General features: G+C 44.4%; 1 protein-coding gene across 1 annotated transcript in view; it reads right to left on the bottom strand.

Moving 5' to 3' along the window:
- FOXO3 (forkhead box O3) overlaps positions 1 to 19,580 on the bottom strand; it is an 87,918-nt gene that overhangs the window by 8,605 nt on the left and 59,733 nt on the right. The window contains exon 2 of the mRNA XM_056486655.1: positions 6,676 to 8,107. Coding sequence (XP_056342630.1) covers positions 6,710 to 8,107 — 1,398 coding nt within the window. The 3' untranslated portion in view covers positions 6,676 to 6,709. The remainder of the gene's footprint in view (positions 1 to 6,675; positions 8,108 to 19,580) is intronic.

Genomic DNA, 19,580 nt, shown 5'->3' with positions numbered 1-19,580 from the left:
ATGGAAATCCTGCCATTAATGGGTGACACTGCCAATGACTGAGACATCAGCCCAGGTGTTCAACACAACCCTTTTTAGGCAGGATCCTCCTGGACTACAGGAAGAAGGCCAAACACACTTACAAAATACATCTTTGTTTTTTAGGGGTAAAGCCCATCAGCTGGAATAACTGTGCTTTCTTTAGACACTCGGGAGCACTGGGAATGAGATGTCTACTGTGGATCACAAAATGATGTGTAACTACTCCACCTGGGCAAGATCAGAGAAGGATTTTGCTTGAATTTTTGAATCTGAAGAAAAACAGTCACCTTTTAGAGTGAAAGGTATCTGCACGGCTAGAGACATCCTGAATTATGGGTCTATAGTGCAATGGAAATATGCTATGTACTCTGAATGTATCCATAGACAGCTTCTTTTTCTTTGTCAGGTACCAAGCCTATTTTAAAAATATCTTCCCTGCTATAGAATCTTCTTGTTTTCCTCTGCGGTAAGTTGAAAATGAGAGACCCAATACCAGTTGATAAAAGGCAGGACATCTTCTATCATAATTTACAAGTGGCAGAAAAGGCAAGAGAGGAAAGGTCCTACCTCAAATCCAGATTTTATCTACATTTGTATGTAGATAAAAGCCAGGAGATGTAGGCAGTGCAAGGGAAAAACAGTGGGCAGGACATTCAGCTGAGTTGTAGAAGTGGATAAGCACAAGCCATTCTCCACAGCATCATCTGGGAAAAGTGTCCTTTTTCCTGGAGTGATGGCAGGCAGCCGTGGCTGCACAGCAGCTTCCACTAGCTGAGCTGTGTCCCCGTCCGATTCCTGCTCAGCAGATGTCCCCTCTGCCAGACTCCAATAACTGCCACCCTGTGCAGCAATCTGAGTGGAAAAGCTGATTAAACAGCTCTGGCAGACGGGACCAGAGGGGGCATTCCCACCACCCAGCCACAGGTACCTGATTTAACGGGGTCAGTGTCCCCACACACGGCTCGGGACTTGATGGGGGACAGGGCTGATGGAACATCCTGCTGGAGATGCTTCACCATCAGCACCAGGAGCCCAGGGTGGCTGCTTCCTTCATCCCCCTTCCCCAGGCCAGGACAGAAAGGCTGGCTATCAGCACACAGTGCTACTCAAACATGCACTCCCACTGCCCACACTGTACCTGTGCTTTTTGGCTGTCATCAACACAAGACTTAAACCTCTCCAGCTGTCAGTTCATCACCTGGGCTGAGTGCCCAATTGCTATGAAAAAAAGATCCTGACCTTTCCTCAGCTGCATGACGCTATGTTTCTAAAAAGGAGCTCTTATTACGCACTTCTTCAAGAAAATATGCTTTCATGGGGGCTATTTAAAAGTCTGGCTCAGAGGAAGGAATGAACAAAGAAAAGCCACCTGTAACCAGCCCAGTTATCAGGCAAACCACATATCGAGGGACCAACACTGATCTGCAGCTCTAAACAATCATTATGGCTCATTCACATGAGACAGACGATTTGCAAAGACTCATTCTATAACAAAACCTGTGCACTGCTGATCCAAGGAGGAAAGCACTGGGGAGACCAGTTGATGCGGGCTGTTCTAAAAATATCAGTTTGTGCTGTCATCTGGTGAGAGTATGTCATCCTGTAATCTTAGCATCTGCAGGGACAGCAAGTTTCTGCCTAATTATTGCTGCTGAATCACATGACAAAGCATGAGGTTCTAAAAAATACATCTATATAAAACACCAGCAGAAGAACACCCAAACCACAGGATAAGGCCACTGTCCTGGCTTCAGCTGCTTTACACTCACAACACAACACAAGACTGTGGAGGCAATCCTGGTTTTTACAGATCTTTTCCCTAGGTTAATAAAACCCCAAACAATAAACCCAGATTAAAAACATACCAGAACAAAAAAGCCCTACTCCCAGAAGGAGTGAGCAATTCATTGTGTTTGTGTGTCAGCTTCTGCTGTCTTCACACAGCAAAAGTCACAGCGTTCCTGCAAGACCAGGACTGGCTGGCCTCTGTATGCAAGGGGCTTTGATGAGCTTCAGTGGGACCTCATGGGTTTGCCCAATGGGGTTTGCCCAGATTTCCCCTCTCCTCCTCCCCAGCAGCCATGAGCAGAGATTTTTTTTCCTGTGCCACTGATGTGTTCCCCTGCCACAGAGGAGCCTGCTCAGGGCAGGGCTTTCTTGGAGTTGAAGGGATCCCCGTTCCCCACAAAATACATTTTCTACATAGATATTTTTGTTCAAAGACTAAACTTGGCATGTGTGGAGTTCAACTAGTCACAAAACCACCTTTCAAAACTTGGGCTGGCAGAAACAACATTTAAATGTTAAAAGTGCCACCACCTTAACCACTAGCCTAGTAGAAATGGAGCAGAAGAATGTGCTGCTTTTGAATTTCCTTTAGACTTTTTACAGGCAGACAGCCCCACCTCAGCTCTGGGTAAGAAACCTGACAGCCTTATCCCTAAAACCTCATTTTTGAAAATAATAGAGAACCAAGTGCAGCTATGGTCCTGAGGCAGCCACAGGTCACCAGGTCTGAAGCCCAGTAACTCAGCTTTCATGGACAGAAGTTTTCTGGCAGAAAACAAAAATTATCTTCTTTGTGGCAAATTGCACTGAATTCTCTGATTCAAAAGTCCATCCAAATCTCTGACTACTTATTTTCACTTTTAAGATGGCATTGTAAACATGAAGTCATTCTCAGACCTATTTGCCTTAGGTATGAATTGTACACAGAAAAAGGCTGAACACCAATTAACAAACTGGCAAGCAGTCCAAGCTGATATGAACTAATGAAAGACTAACAGACCTTTTGTTAGGTTTTAAGATTTTTTTTTCACCAGAGATGTTAATAATCGAGTGTGAACATTACATGATGTTGCTATTTGCGGCTTGTGTATTCTGCAGTAAGAAAATGTGGGACCTAGATGATACTAGTGGAAAATGAGTGACTTGAACTGATCTGTCAAGTATTTTACATGTAATTTTCAAATAAGTCAATGTGAGTCCTGCATAGCTCTGTTACAGAGCCCAGAGGCACCCTGATAAATGACACATTGAAATCTCTTTCAGAAGATGCAGCTTAGGTGAGTTTTTCAGACTATGACACCAACTCAAGAAGTTCCTGTTCTGCTCGTGCTGAGCCTTTCTCCACCCCATGCCCAACCCTGCCAGCATTGCTTCCTGCATGATTCCACTGTAAACTGGATCACTGAAACAACTGAGGTAAAAGCAGCTTCTTGCATGGGTTTTGGTGCTGGAGAAAACATTTGCCCATGCAGCAACTGCTCACCAGCTCCTGATCTTCCAGGCAGCAGCACATGCCCTGAATATAGTCTTCCCTGATGCTCTATTTTGGGATTCCTCTTTGCCAGGTGAGACAGACCCCAGAGCAAAGTGCAGAGCTGTGGGAATCCCAGACTAAGAGAAGGACCCATTAATCTCCAAATAAAAGGTATTCTAGAGACAGGTGAGGGAATAGTGATGTTTATTTACTGCTAAACACACTGAAATACCAAGGTGATGATTGTCTGAGTGGGTAGAGGGCATTATCCAGTGCTTTTGGAAAGCACATAGAGATGGAGGAACAGAGGTCCCAGACAGTAAAAGTAGAAAAAATATGGCTGAGTGAACACAGCAAGAAAAAAAATATATGTTCTCCATTCCTTCTTGTAAGAGACAAAAAACCAAACCAAACCAATTCATTTACATGCCTCAATGAAGGCCCTCTGAAAGGCTGGACATGGGCAGCCTCACAGGCACAGGTGAGGTGGGATTGGGCAGGATTCTTTGCAGGGACCATACATGGGCTTGTGTGCAGCAAACATGCACAGCCACTAAACCCAGTGGCATCTCCTGAAGAGTTTTTTAATTTCCCTATGAAGAAATTGTAGTTAATTTTCTTCCAAAGTAAACCTCCCTATATACCTAAGTATGTGTATTTGCCTTCTTTCTTTTCTTCCTGAAAACTGACTCCAATGTTTTTCTTATTTTTAATAGAAAACACAGCACTCACTATTCCTAGGTAGGCCAATAATCCATTGTAACTTCTTTTGCCTGCCTACAAAACACACCTGGCTACCCTTGTGAAACGGATTTAACATAAGCAATTGCCAGGTTGTTCTGCTGAAAGCGTTCCCTGGTCTTTGGGCTTGTAAAGATTCATTGCTGGGGTCATGAACATTGCTGAGAGAAGATTTTAATTCAGGGATCCTCAAGCTACAGTGGAGAAGTAACCAAGAAAACCAATTCAGAACGATGGTATCTGATATCATGTGAGAAGCCCTTATCAAAATATGAGATGCTCACAGGGAGGCAAACTCTCAAAGAGTGCTGCTTAACAGATGAGGAAGGGTGCATGATGAACCAGCTCAGCAGAAATCATCTGTGTCTGCACCTGATACCGCAGGCACCCCGCAGCAGCCGGCCCACTTGTCAGGGAGAGGGAGAGAGGCTTCCACAGATGACTGGACAGTAATCTGCCGAGGAGAGCTGTCTCGTTAATAAATCTGTCCTCTGCAATGAGACTCCGCTCACACATGTCAGTTCCTTTATTCGGAGGGAGCAGCCTGAAAAAGATCATGGCAGCTATGCTTTCCCTGGGTGCCAGAGGCTGAGGTGAAGAGGCAGCAGGGAGCATCACTGAGGACGTGGGGTGCTTTGTCTCCTCCACACTGCCCAGGCAAGTCCCCCTGCGGCAGCTCCTACCTACACGCAGCACGCGAAGCTATGGAAGCAGGAGGCTGCCCTATCTGCCTGTGTCAAGCAAAACTGTCAATAACATCCATTTTTCAGGCCCCATTTGACAGATGGTACTGCTGGATGTTGTAGAGCAATAAAGTTCCTACAGCCTTTTTTACATTGTACAAAGAAGGTTTCTAAATCCAAGAAGCTCATGCACCTGAAGGAAGAGAGAACTGGTCAGCATGACCTGCTGCAAACTTTTGCTTCCTCAACCGCGAATCAATTCTCTTTCTTCCCCCTTTCTTTTCCTAAATTCTCCATTATTGGAACTGAAGAAAACCCAAAATTCATCTGTGGCCCTGGTATTGCCAAGCTGCTGCCTTGCTCAGGGTCTGTGGGACGCAGTGTCCTCTACAGCTCTTCTCTGCAGCCTGTCTCCTGGCTGTGTACTGCAATGCTCTCACTAAGAGTGACAAGATGTGCAAGAACCAGAGGAAATCCTTCCACTGACAGAGAAAGGACTGTGCACACCAACCACTCCATTGGAGCACGGCAGCTTTGCAGATCGATTGAAAGGAGGATGCCTGGGCAGCCTTGCTCTCCCTCACAGAGAGCAGATCACAGCACGTCTCCTGAGGAGCTCCATACACACAGGAAACAGGAAAACATTCTCGAGGTTCACCACTGCTGCTCACCTACCACAAAGCTTCCCCTGGAACATCTAACTGTGAAACAGTGAATGAAAACGCAATTAAAGATGAAAGAAGAAAATTATGCACTGTAAAGTCAAAGGACACTGACTCCTTCTTTCCGTCCTTCGCCTGGAAAATAAGAAAGTTGGAAATAAGCTGTAAACTGAATGAATGCCTCATTTAACCTCACCATTGAGATGCTCTACATACTATTCTGAAGTTAATAGAACACTTTCAATAATTTATAGCTAACCTTTTATCCTACTACATTCTGAAATTTACTCCCTTGTACTAACAAATAAACAAAGAAAGGGCACTTTGTGTGGCACCTGCCCTATGAGTCAGGGAATATGTATGTGTGAGCAGGCAGAGGTATGGGCAGGATCCTGCAGAATCACAAAAGGATGACAGAAACAATGATTACAAGTCCCCAGTTGTGGAAAATAAGCAACAGAAAAAAAACATACCAATCTTGAAAAAAATTAATCTGAAAAAAGCTAATATTTAAAAAACACCTATGTCAGAACCCAAATCTACACATATTCTCTTGGAGGAGTCCAAAAGAAAAAAGTATCTACCCCATTCAGGGGCAGGGAGAGGAGGACAATAGTTTTGCATACTTAAACATTAAGTAGGCCAGGACATCCCTGGGACCAGGATCCCACCTATATATAATTCCTCCATTTGATACCTTCTTTTTGGCCAAAAAATACAATTTTACAAAAAACCAAACCCAAACAATTTACTAGTGTTGCTATGCCACAGCAGCAGCACAGCTCTGATTCTGTCCAGATCTGTCCCCCACGCCTGATCCCCAGTGAGCGCTCTGATCTTGCAAAGACACTCTTCCTCCTCCCCTGCAGCAACACTGCTCCACTGACTGCAGAGCCCCTTGCCCCATCCCTGTGTAACAGCTTGGCTACACGTGGCATTGGCTGCAAGAAAGAATCCATCTGTTGCGACTTCAAAGAAGGCGAGTTAGAGCTCTGCGATTCTTAAAACCACAAATATTCCACCTTGGTTTGCCTGATTTGTCATTAACATTTCTCATGCCTAAATTAAGAAGGGCGCTGAGCACCAGATGCGTGCTGACAGTGTAGCAGTCGAGCAACTTTTATAGCTTAGCCTCGTTTCCCTCCACACCTCCACGTTTCTTGGTTGTGCCTGTTGCATACCAACACACAGCAAGCCATCACAAGCCAAATTACTATTATTAATGTGCACTAACTATTAAGGGTTTGGTGCAAACTCCAATAAAACTAAGGAACCAATTATTTTACCACATCTATGGGGCACTGACCTGTTTGCCCGTTTTCCCTGTTCTCAAAGATCCTTCAGCCTGGTACCCAACTCTGTGATGAAGCCTGTTTAGCACCAGTGAAGTTCCCCACATTCAGACTGACAACGTTTTGAGCTGAGATGAGGGAATCAAAGTTAAAATCCAGCCCATCGGCATCCATGAGTTCACTGCGGATAATGGACTCCATGTCACACTCCAGGCTCCCGTTGAAAATGTCCAGGTCCAAGTCACTCGGGAATTTCTCATGCCCCATGACCGGGAGGTTCACGCTAGAGTACAAAGAGGAGCCTGACAGCGGGTCAGAAAGTGTTTGCATAGACTGATTGACAGGTGACTGCTGATGTTTGGAGGATCCCAAGCTGTTGGAGTCACTCAAGCCTATGTTACTGATGGAATTGGACAAGGCACGGCTGCCGCTGAGAGAGGAGCTGTGGGACTGGTGCTGGTGATGGGACAGGTTCTGATTGACCAGACCGCCCTGGCTGGACTGCGCGGCAAACGACATCATGGGGTCGTTGCGGAGCATTATATTCCTGCGGGAATTCTGGGCGGACACAGCTGTGCTGGCTTGTGACATGAGTGGGTCAGACTGTGTCATCATGACATCGCTGTGACTCAGCGCGTCAGAGGTGAGGAGATCCTGCAGCGTCTGGTTGTTGTAATGAGAAATGGAAGAGAAGGTGGCCTGCTTGTTCTCCTGAATTGTCTGCATGGGTGACTGGCGGAGGGAATTCAGGGACGACGGCCCAAACACAGCATTGTTGAAACTGCTTGATGGGGAGCCCAGCCCTGAACCTTTGGAACCATAAGGAAAACTGGAGCTTCTCTGCATCATCCCTCCTGTGGGTGACTGCTGGGAGGGAGGGAGCGTTATATTGTCCAAGAGATCATCCATGAGGTTATCAGTCAGTCCATCATTCAAGTTCATTGTCCCAGCCATATCAGTCAACCTAGGCAACTCCACAGTACATGGTTTGTTTACTGATGGGGACAAGCTTGATGGACTACTGTACAGCATGGGAGAAAGTGGAGCATCATCATCTTGAACATCATCGAGCTCGGTGCTCGCCAAAATCGGTGACAAGCGGCCACTGATCGTACTGGCGTTTGAATTTGTACGGGAGCGAAAATCCGTCCACGCATCCAGCTCGTCGCTGCTGCGGGAGGTGGGACTCCCTGGCCACTTGGAGAGCTGGGAAGGGCTGTCCTCACTTGTCTCCTGGGCTGTCTGCAGGGCTGCCTTTTTCTTTGCTGCCCGCCCTCTGCTCTTGGTGTACTTGTTGCTGTTGTCCATTGACACAGCGCGTCTCCGGGGCGCCTTGCCGCCTTTTCCACCATCTGGATTGATCATCCACCAAGAGCTTTTCCCAGTGCCTTCATTCTGCACCCTGACGAATCGGCTGTGGAGTGATAAGTTGTGCCGGATCGAATTCTGCAGGAAAGAAACAAAATAAAACGTCAAGATTGGCACCCCACTTCTTTCACAACCCAAATCTCAACCATTAAATCAACATCCCGTGATAACAGCAACATGAATAAAACCACTGGACCCTCCTGGACATCTCTGTGAATTTCTCTGGTGCTGGGTATGAGAGGGCTGGAGTGTGACTGTGGCATGGCAGCTTCCTGCTGTAAAGCAAGCCCCAGGCTTGCACTAACTAGTTGGGCGTTCCTTGTGCAAATCTCTACATCCCTGAAAGTTTCATCCTAAGAAAAGGAGTGTGACATTCCTGCCTGAAAGGAGCTAGATGTTTCTCCCTTACTTTTGACTCAGGACAAACTATTACTATCAGTAATCTTGCCATCAGTTCCTTGAAATAAAAACTGCAAAGGCACAGCAAAAATCTGGCTGGAGGGGTAGTCACACTCATCGTAGCCTCTGCAAATGTCTTTATAATTCTTCATGGGCACGTGTGCTGTATATTTGTTATAATAATTCCTGAGAAAACTGCAAGTGCTGTTGCTCCTCTCCCACAGGCACTCTGTGCATGACTAAGCTGTACTTTCTCTCTTGATTAGAGGCACCAGAATTATGCCCATACGGCAGTAGCTGGCCAGCTGTCCCCTCGCTATAGCATCCTCACAGTCTTCAAAACATGATGTGACACAGTAGGCAACGATACCCCTGTCCCCGTTAGCTGCTGGATACGGAGCTGTATAAAGCTGCTGTACTCAGCTGGATACTCCATGCTGTACAGGATGCTATGAAATACTCAGGGGAGCCTGCACACAACCTGCTCTTGCCTCCTACCTGCTTGCACTAGTCAGCAGCATCGAACTGCCCAAACACCACTTGGCACAAACCAACGATAATCCCCTTAGAATCAGAAAGAGCCTGAGAAAACCAGCCCATGGTAACCCCAGAGAAATGGCACCAGATTTAAATCAAAATAACTGACATGAAAATCCCACTCTGCTCATCCTGCTGACCCTGTGCTTAAAATATGGATCAAAGAAAGGAAAAGCAAACAGTATTTGTTAGTGTGAATGCTTCCAGGTTTGGTAAACCAACATTTTTTTCCCATGTGGAAGTCAAAAGATTTTTGGAGCTATCCCATATTCCTTTGAAAAAAACCCTTGTGCTATTCCTCTAAGCTTAAAGAGTGCAGAGTCACTTTTTCTTAAATTTTGGCAATTACTGGGTGTATCTATGAAAAGGATAAAATCGCATTTGTCCTATCAACATCTTTTAAAAACACATAGTCAGCAAGACTGCAAAACAATCAAACCATTCAGAACAAGAGTCCTTTGTTTACAAAACACTGAAGAAACTCCAGATTTAATTAGGCAAATAATGAATCGATCTACAAATCATCTACATTTGCATTCTTAGGAAAATGGACACTTGACATAAATAAACTGGAGATACATATAAAAAGTACAGCCCAGCTTTTTAAAAAACTATCCTTTTCAGTATAAAATGCCTTTCTTTCCCCACTGTTGAGCATTGTGGTTTTTGTCAGATTGTGAAATGGAAAACATGCCTGAAGTCCTCGCACGCAGACAGCAGACGTGGTTGTGATTATCACTTAATGAAAAGAGAAATCATATGGACCAGGCTTCAAAACAGCAACTGTTATGTTTTAAACAATTTACACAAAGCAGCTGATCAGACTTTGCTGACATTCTCAAGAGAAGTTTGAGTCAGTGCCTCAGCTATAAACATGTCCATTTCTGAGGGACTACTATCAGAATGTGGTGGACTGAGTTGCACCATAATAGTTCTTCAGTCTAAGGAGGGAATAAGCTTTTTATTGTTTAACTGATGACATTTTAACCACATTTTGAGTCTGGCAACAGTCTAATTTCTAATAACTAGGCACCACTCCTTACTTCTTCACGTTTCTTGCTGTAAAACTGGCTGAAGAACTGATGTGTTTTTTCTTTAAATAACCTTTCTTGAAATTCCAGTTTGTACTGCATCTCTGCAGGTAGCTCCCACCCTCACTCCCTGTGACTTCCATGGACGACCACTTGTGAGAACTGGATGGATTTCTACATGCAATGTCCACACTAGGTTTCAAAAACCATATGAACTGTGCTGTTCCCCACCTAAAAATGTTGGGTGTAAAAATACATGGTATCATGACTCCTGCTAATGAAAAATAAATCTCAGAGAGGAGAAACACCTGAGGTGGCATATGCAGCGTGCCATGCACAGCTTCAGATATAAAAACACTCAGTGGAAGTGCCAGCAGCTAACACTTTTCAGCCTATAGTATTCTCATGAAAGGGCTTATTTCTGCTGCTGGTATCCATAGCATGAAAGTATTTGGCATAAAACCATGAAAAATCCTAAATGGTAAAATTGTTAGACTGAGGCACCTTTCAGGATGAGGACTCCTGCATGTGTGGATATGTATGTGCACATGTGTAATTTTCTTCTTCTTATATATTTTTGCTCAGTGTTGGTTTTACACAAATAATAAAAGAATGTAACAATTCTGCATTGAAAATTGGTGGTTATAAAAAAACCAAGCAGTTTGTTTTCCTTTATATTAAGCACTATGCCACTTATAATCCTGCTTCTGTTTTTCTTTACTTTTCTTCTGCAAGAAGATTTTCTTAAGCATAATTATGGGCCAATTTATTTCTGTGTACCCCATCTCCACCCTCTGTTCAAACACTGCCTTAAAACCCACTTCTTTCATATAACCTCCCCCACTAACCTCTTCAGCAAGAGCATCTGAGTTTTTTGGTCTCTCCTTCTGTTGGATGCCCTGCCAAATCAAATTAGGGCTGGATCCTATTATCCTTTCTCATGCACGTTTTGCTACAGAAGCCACCAGCACTGACAACTCACATCAGTAAAGGCTGTTGCACTGTGCTACCAGGTGGCAATCTGGATGGAAATAACTGTATTTTCTACCTGTTTTCTGAGCTGTCAAAAAATATTCCCATCTGCTTAAAAGATAGGAAAGGTATATGGGGACAATCATTGCTCACAACCACACGGATTACTAATATATGACCATGCAACAAACCACAAAGGAGGTGGGGAACCAAAGAAAATACAGTTTATCATTTGAACCCACTGCTGATGAAATTAATGGGGATTTGTCTTTGACTTATGTAGGAGATGAATTAGGCTACGATGATGGAAACTTAAAACGTTTTTCTATGCCAAAATGCAATGAGAAACTTTAAAAGATCCATAAAGGAACTTCCATCATCTGTCCTGGAGACCATATGCAGATGGGATAGATGCTAGCCAGGCTGCAGACAGCTCAGATACCACTGATGGGTACAACATATGGACTGTACTTGAGCAGAGCAAAAAAGAAATATGATGAGCTCCTCCCTTTATTAGTGTTACTATTTATACTGGACTTGAAGCATGTCCTGCACTCTGCTGAAAGCCAGAAGACTGAGGTTCCGGCAGATAACATCAAGAGCATTGTGTACTGCCCTGAGGCCAGGCCAGCTGGGTTGAAGTCCCCTTTGAAAGTGGTCCTGCAAGAAGAGGGACTGTCCCTGGAGACAAGCAAGACTCAAGGCAGAGGAACACAGGAGACCAGGCAGAACTGGTGTGAGCAGAGGGTGGTGCAGTGCCACAGGCAAGCAGTGCTGCTGTCCTCCCTTGGCTTAGCTGATGGCACCAGGAGAACGGGTGAGCTGGCAGCCCAGGCAGCACCACCAGCGCTTACACCACTTTCCCCAAACTCAGGCTCTCAGCTTCAATAAATGTTGATCCACTGCACTGTGTTTTATTCACTTAATACTCCTTGAGGGATCCAGCTACACTTTGCTTGCAAGAAAATCCCCCGAGATCAGCTACCGTGTCCTAATTATACGTCTTTCTCTCTCAATATTTTGGTAAGAGTGGAAACAGGCAAGCTGACAGAGAGGACACTCAAACATTTCCAAAGTGCCATATCCCTAATTTGATACAAACAACTGAATGAGTCTCCCAAGGAGGCTGGGACTGCGTGTTATTTCAACACTCAGACCCGCTCAGACAACAGCAGCAAATGCTTGAGCTTTTAAAATGGAGAAAATTCCCCCTCCCTGTGCCCATTTCAGCCTCTTCCAAGCCGTGTTTACCTTGTGGAGCCTGTCCACTAACTCAGACACCAGCTGCAAGTGCTTCCACTGCAGTACAGAGTCTTTTTTGTCTGGAAGGAACATGTGGTATCAATTTATCATCCTCGACAACGCAACAAGGAATCCACTCGCTTTAAAAATAAAATGAGAGTTGTGTAACTTAACTCTTAAAAGTCCCTCCTTTTTTTTTTTTTTTTTTTTTTTTTTTTCCAAAAAGCCTAAAGATTAGCAAGACGAGGTGCAGCTGGTGGCTGATGAGTCCAAGTTACACACTGGTCTGTTTTTCTTTCAGTGTTCTGTGGCGAGCAGCGAATTTGCTATTTCAGACATGGGCTCCTAAACTGTAAAGTTAGGGCTAAAAATCAAAAGCAGTAGTTTAACAAAGGGGATATTAGGACATGGTGGGAGAAAAACAAACACTGTCTGCAGACCCATAAATGCTGCTAATGCTCACTTGAGAGAATTATTTTTATGCTCACTTTATTTTATCCTGTATTAACATATATAATGTTTTTCATTCACCATATGAAATTGTCTGGTGGCCATGTAGTAGAGAAACGCATCAGATCTAACACTAGTGAAAAGAAGCCATGAAAATAACTCCAAAGTTATCAGCCTCCAGCTGAACAGAGAGAGTTCAGTTCCTCCACAGCTCTCTTTGCTCACTTGAGTTTCAGTTTTCAGCTTATATCACCTCGCTCAAAATGTTGTCACACAAATCTCGTTTGGGATGAACACCCCTAGAACCAGCTTCCACCAAAAAATTATTTTCTTTAAGAAAACCCTACTTTTTTTTTGCATTCAGTGGTTGATGAAACTGAAGTCTCTTAATTCAACACATTTTGCCCACACATCCGGACCAGTGCCTGTGCCTTTTCATGAAGAAACTCAAAACTTGCTTCAACTATCAGTTTTCATAGGATCACAGAATCACAGAATATGCTGAATTGGAAAGGACACATCAGAATCATCAAGTCCAATGCCCAGTCCTGCACAGGACACCCCTAGAGTCATACCATGTGCCTGAGAGCATTGTCCAAACATTTCAACTCAGACAAGTGATGCTGTGATCACTTACCTGGGGAGCCCAACCACCCTCTGGGTAAAACACCTTACCCTGATATCCAACCTAATCCTCCATTGGCACAGCTCCAAGCCATTCTCTTGGGTCCTGTCACTGGTCACCACAAAGAAGAGATCAGAAGAGATCTCTTCCTCTCACGAGGGTGCTGCAGACTGCAATGAGTTCTCCCCTCAGTCTCTTTTTTCTCCAGGCTTAACAGACCAAGTGACCTCAGTACTCCTCATATGGCTTCTCCTCAAGGCCGTTCACCATCCTTGTGGCCCTCCTTTGGACACTCTAATAGCTCAACATCTTTTTTTACACTGTGGTGCCCAAAACTGCACACAGGACTAAAGGGGATGCTGCACTAGTGGAGAGCAGAGTGGACAATCACATTTTACATTTCACATATTTTATATTTTGTTTGCTCTAAAGTCCCCAAGGAGATTCAGTTGCAACTAAACAAGTGAACAGATGCAGTGGCTGAGGTTGCCAATTGTGTGCATGTACATAGCAATTCCTGGTGAAAGGGATTTGCAAGCCTAGGGAAGTTGATCTTTAGGAAGTACCAATCTATTGCTTCCATACCACCCCTTGTTGCCTAGTTCCATAAGGCTGCAGTGCTACTCTTCTCAAAGAACTTTGAAATCCCAAAGAGGTCTCAGAATTTCTTCGTCTTTCCCATGAGTTTTTGCAAATCAGAAAAATGTATAAAATTTAATGAAGTAGTAAGTGTGCTCTGCAGACACAGAAAAAGCAAGAACTATAACACAGAGTTCTCCCACAATATCTATCCAGCCATTCTGATATACCTCTTTTTCCATATTAAACCAAGTATTAAATGCTCCTAATTGTTCTATTTTCCCTAAATTATGGAAGCTGCAGTGACAACAAAAAAAGGATTAGGAAAATTACACACAGAAACAGAAATCTTTTCTGACACCCAAAGTGGTTTTGATGCCTGATGCTTGGTATCATCTGCATATTCCCAAGGCAGCTCCCAAAAATCCCACCAGATGTTCAGCAGAAGCAGGCAGCCAGAGCACATCACTGTCCTGCAGGCTACACCCTTTCACACCCAGCTGGCAAAGGCACCATCCTCACATCCCTGCATACTTGGGGTGACACAGGCTCAGCCCTACCCAAGTATGCCCTCCTTCAGGAAAAGTGGAAAAAAATATCCCACAGATTTCAGAAAGTCAGCTCAGCATCTGAAAGATGGCTCTGTGGTTTCCCCTTCTCATCCTCTCTTCAAAGGTCTCTCTGACCTTGCTGGTAGGGGAAGAACACTAGAAGAGGCCTCTGCCTGCACCTCTGCCCATTGTCCCCCACCCCAGAAGAGTAGAGCCTTGAGGCATTTAAGTTCCTTGGGAGAACAGTAAGTCCAGAAAAGGTTTATCCCCTGAAATGTGCTGGCCCAGACAGGAGAGCAGTACAGGGATCTGCCTCTGTCCTGCACACAGGGCACCGGGCTGTGCCAAATTACACCAGGAGAAAGTGATTAGCCCAGGGAAAACAAGCCCTCCCCGACACGCACGCCACGCTTCCCCAGCTGCGCTGGCCACCAGGGCAGGCAGTGAGCAACCTGCCCACCAAGGGGGTTTATCCCCTCCTCTTTAAACAGGAAAGCATCTCGAAGCATGGACCTATGGGAATTGAGTCATGACTTGAAAGTTTTTCCTAAAAAAAATAGTAAGGAAAGTGAAAAAAATTAATTCTAGTTAAAACAGCCACTGCCTCGCTCTTTGCAAACAGTGATACTGCAAATTGCTATGCTGACGTAAATAAAACTTAGCTGAAAATATACACTGCCTGGAAATTGCCTCAGAGCACCATGCTTCCAGTTAGCAGAAAAATCTCCAGTTATTTTACAGTCAGACATGCTCTGACCACATAAGGACTCTAATAAATAACATTTGTTTTGCTGTGAGGAGAGCACGCTGGCTGGCGTTTACACTGGGTGTCGGGAGAAGGGAAGCAGAGTGCAAGGAAGATGCTGGTGCTTTAACACAGCTGTGTAACAGGAAGGTCAGGGTCTCCAGCAGCCCCTCCCAGTGTCAGGAGCCAGGTACCTCAGCACCCTTTGCTATAGGAAGTCCCTAAAAATAGAGTGTTATCCTCTGCATGCTATGGCAATGCTTTTAGAATAGGATTTGGGAATTAGGAGGCAGGCACTGTCACTGAGAGTGACACTGGCACCGTCACTAGGGCATCTTGTGAAGAGGCACATTTTTCAGTCCCTTCCACCTGCTTCATATTGTGGCTGCCCAAAACTCAAAAACACAGTTGATTTAAATAAAAGGATTTAACTCAAGAGCAAGAATTTACTCCGAGGCATTGCTCTTGTAAGGTGAAATCCCAAGGCAACTCATCACAGGCTTGACAGGGACATGAACAAAGCCAGCAAGAAAATGGGAGATGCTGCCCCTTATTGAACTTAAACCCAAGAAATCACATACAAGAAGGTTGCAATGGACACACAGGGCTGGGTCTTTGCAGAGCAAACCAGCTGTAATTTCTGTTCAGGAGTGGTATCACTAGCAGATAACATCTTTCTTTTCTCCTATGGTTTCACAATGGCAAGCCCCAGCATTTCAAGTGTTTCCAATGAAGGGATTTTGGAAATAACACCATGCTTTATTTGCGAAGCTCCTTCAGCACAGCATCGCTGCATCCATGCCACAGAGCCCCCAGAGAAGGGCAGGCACATACAACTAATCAACCTGAACACTGTACATAACAGTAACTCCACAAAAACAGGTACTCCTGTCAGCCTACCCCAAATCCACCAGCTGTTGAAGTTACTGGAAGAGTCCTCCCAAACCTCAGTGGTCACCCAGTTAGACCTCAATGAAAACAATGCAATTTTACTGCAAGGCAGACTTTCACCATGAAGGCTTTGGGTTTGTATTGCTAGAAAGAATTTCTAGGGAAAAAAAAAAAAAAACAAGCCTCTGTTTTTCATTTCTTAGATACAAAGATCCAAGCACAACTCTCACGCAGCATTGTTGAAGCCAGAGTGCTCAATTCTATTTTTACTCATTCTCAGCATATGGCTGTTACTATACATTGACTATTTAGAAACATGTATGGGCGTTCTTTCATGCCTTTATAAATACATGTGAGTGATGCTACTGCTTATAATAATTCACTAAAAATAGAAGCTTCCCATAGAAGATCACAAAAGCCTCTCACTGCTGAATCACCTATTCTAAATCTTTATTTTTTGAAATCTTTTTCAGTCATGGATTGATTTCTTTTAACACTTTCTAGTCCTATGAAATGCAACTAAACCAGCAACAACTCCCACCACACAGTGGCAGGGGAAGAGTAAAATCTATGTGTGTGGAGACAGCATTCCAGGGCTCCTGGAACCCCAGCTCAAGGCTGCCTCTGCAAAGTGCTAGCTCTGAAATGATAGATTGCTAAACACTCGGCCTGGATTAATTGAAGTGTTGAGCTGCACACACTAAGTTGTGAATCTGGTGGCAGTTACAGCAAACATGTGACTGATGAGGGGAATAGATCTGATACTGTCGCCTGACTGAGTCTGATCAGGCCTGAGCAAAAGCCAGCACAGGCACCTGAGACCTTCTTGTGAGAAAGCCCACCAGCCCACCAGCAACCTCCAAACCAGCCCCCAGCATTTCTGCTCTGTCAACTAATCTGAAACAGGACCCCTCTTCTGCGCTATTTTAAGCACATAATTACTTTATTATTGAACCAGAAGATATTATCTGATTTTTTTAAAAAAACAACAGTGTTTTAAAATATGATGTGCTTCAGTTGGCAGCTGAAGTGGCAAAGGGAATGATCTTGCTTCACAGAGCTGAGCTCTGGGGGAAGCTGGGGATGCACTCCACTGACTTTTACAGGCAAAAACCCCTAGGGAACCTCCCAAAGGACAACTGTGACTCCAGATACCCACTGAGTTACTGCAGCACTGGTGTGGACAGGGTGTGAATTAGGAGACAAGGGATAAGTGAACAGAACAACTTGAAAAACAGGTATCTCCTCCTTCATGGCCCCAGACTGGATAGCTACCAATAAATACCTGAGCACTCTTCAAAACGTAATGGCAGCTGTAAAATATTAATGCCTTTTCAAAGTAGAAAGTGATCGGTTTTCCTTCTGATGTATTCTGATGTGCATTCTGCTTTTGTCCTGAGAATAACACATGGGCCCCTCCTGAGCCCCTTGCTTACATAGATTCCTGTATTTTCCCTCTGCACTGGGGAAGGTATTTTAAACATTGCACTTAGGAGTATATTTGAAGAATCATACAGACTTGCTTTCTGTATACACAAACACAGCTCATGCTGTGCCAGATGACATGGGTGGACAAAAATATCCATCTCCACACCACTTTTACAAGAACAGTAGCAAGGTGACTTTAATTCAGAAGTCTTTCTGCAGCCCATTCTTTGATCTGACTTCCACCAATACATTGCATCAGGCCGCTCAGTCCCAAAACTAGGTCTGCCCAGAAGCTCACCACCAAGGCATGTAGCTTTAGTTTCCATGCTGTGATGCTTTGGATGTAATCTCCAAGTTGACAGCATTTGATTCTTTTTTCCCCTCCCTATGGAAAAGCAGCCAATTTAAAATCTGGGCAGGTACAGGTCAGAGCTGGAGCTAGGGACACCAGCCACCCTTGGGAGTCCTGGGGAGAAATGGCCCCTCCACCAACAGGCCCACCAGTCTGTCTTCCTGCTCTCCTCTGAGAGCACCTGACCCTCTCTGCTGGTGGGGCTAGATCCCACCCTCTGGCATGGAGGTTTTGGGATGCTGCCTCCCAGGGCATGGCAACTTCAGAGAGCTCCTCCACACTCAAACCGAACTCTATGTCTCTGCATTCAGCCCAGCCTCACCTAACCCCACTTATGAACTGTCTTAGTTTTCATTGAACCTCACCTCACTCAGACAACTTGCATGTTACTGGTTCTACTGGATTTTTAAAATTTATATTCTGTTTACTGCCAGGGCAAAATATACCCGAGGAGCTGACAAAAGGGAATATGACACCTATTACAATGCCAATGAATCAGCCCTTTGCTACAGCAAGCAGGACATTCCTGTTTCACACATAAGTGGCAGCAGCACCATCCCAGGAACCTCACAATCCAGGTAAATGCACAAGTATGAAAGTCTTTTTTTTTTTTAAGCTGTTTACCTAATTTGAGAAAATAAGACCACTGTCATCAATACAATCATAATCCCAAAAGCTGAATGTTGAGCCTAAAGCTAGACTGTGTCAAAATGCTTCAGCACTCATGCTTTGTTAAAGCCCCACCCCAACACCAGAGCCTGAATAGCAGAATGGTGAGTGGAGGAACCTTTTCATGTTCTGCATTTGAACCTGCTCACATGAGTAATCCCTCCTGAGGCCAACACTCAGGCCATGATGGGGTCCTTGTATTGCTCCATACATGCCTTTTTCAGAGGCAGCTGTGGAGCCACAGGACAATGGGTTTTAGCATCTTGACTGTGTAAACAGCAAGAACTGTCACCAGGTACTATGACAAGAATTATCTGCCCTGTAAGATGCAGTCTGGTTGAACTCCAAGTGTGGGAAGGACTATACCCCTAGAAAACTTACATCTGAAAGTTTACAGCCTCAACATGCGGACTAACTCAATAAAGATGCAATGGTAAATAAAATCAAGAGACCTGCTTTGCTTTCATTTGCTAGCACAAACCAGCCTTGCCTTCCCTGCCCTTCGGGACAGGCCTTGAGGCAACTTCACAGACACCATACTATATGCCGGAAAATTTTAAGTTTTGACTTGCTGAATCAAAATCTATGCATTTTGGGGTTGCAGTAGTCATATGGACTCCAAGATGGCCCTACAATTCCTTCAGATACATTCTCTCTCAGATAACTTTCAGCTTCTTAGAGAAACTATCCTAGATCCCACATGGGTTGGGTGGACACTGGCCACATTTGGTTTTTAGTGGAAAACTGTCGAGTTTTACTAGTGGAACTACACTGCTTGAAGTAATTTTTTTTTCAACACCTACATATTCAAGACACAGGGCAAACTTTAAAGGACAATGTCAAGAATGATGATGCCTTTGTACATCATCTTTTTCTTATGACACTGTTCGCAGCATTCATAGCTCAAGAATGCAAGGCCTCCTAAGTATGACAAGTATCATTTTAATAACCAAAGTTGCAGTTGAATAGATGAGGGCAAAAAGAGCGAAGAATGAAAATACTTATGGGGATATTTTCCTGCCTTCAGAAAGGGAAAGGACCCACACCAAGTACCCTGAGAAGTACATACATTACGAAAAG

The sequence above is a fragment of the Oenanthe melanoleuca genome, chromosome 3 (assembly GCF_029582105.1).
Source record: "Oenanthe melanoleuca isolate GR-GAL-2019-014 chromosome 3, OMel1.0, whole genome shotgun sequence".
Lineage (NCBI taxonomy): Eukaryota > Metazoa > Chordata > Aves > Passeriformes > Muscicapidae > Oenanthe > Oenanthe melanoleuca.
Note: the sequence above shows the minus strand (reverse complement) of the source record. Positions and strands in the feature narration are given on the sequence as shown.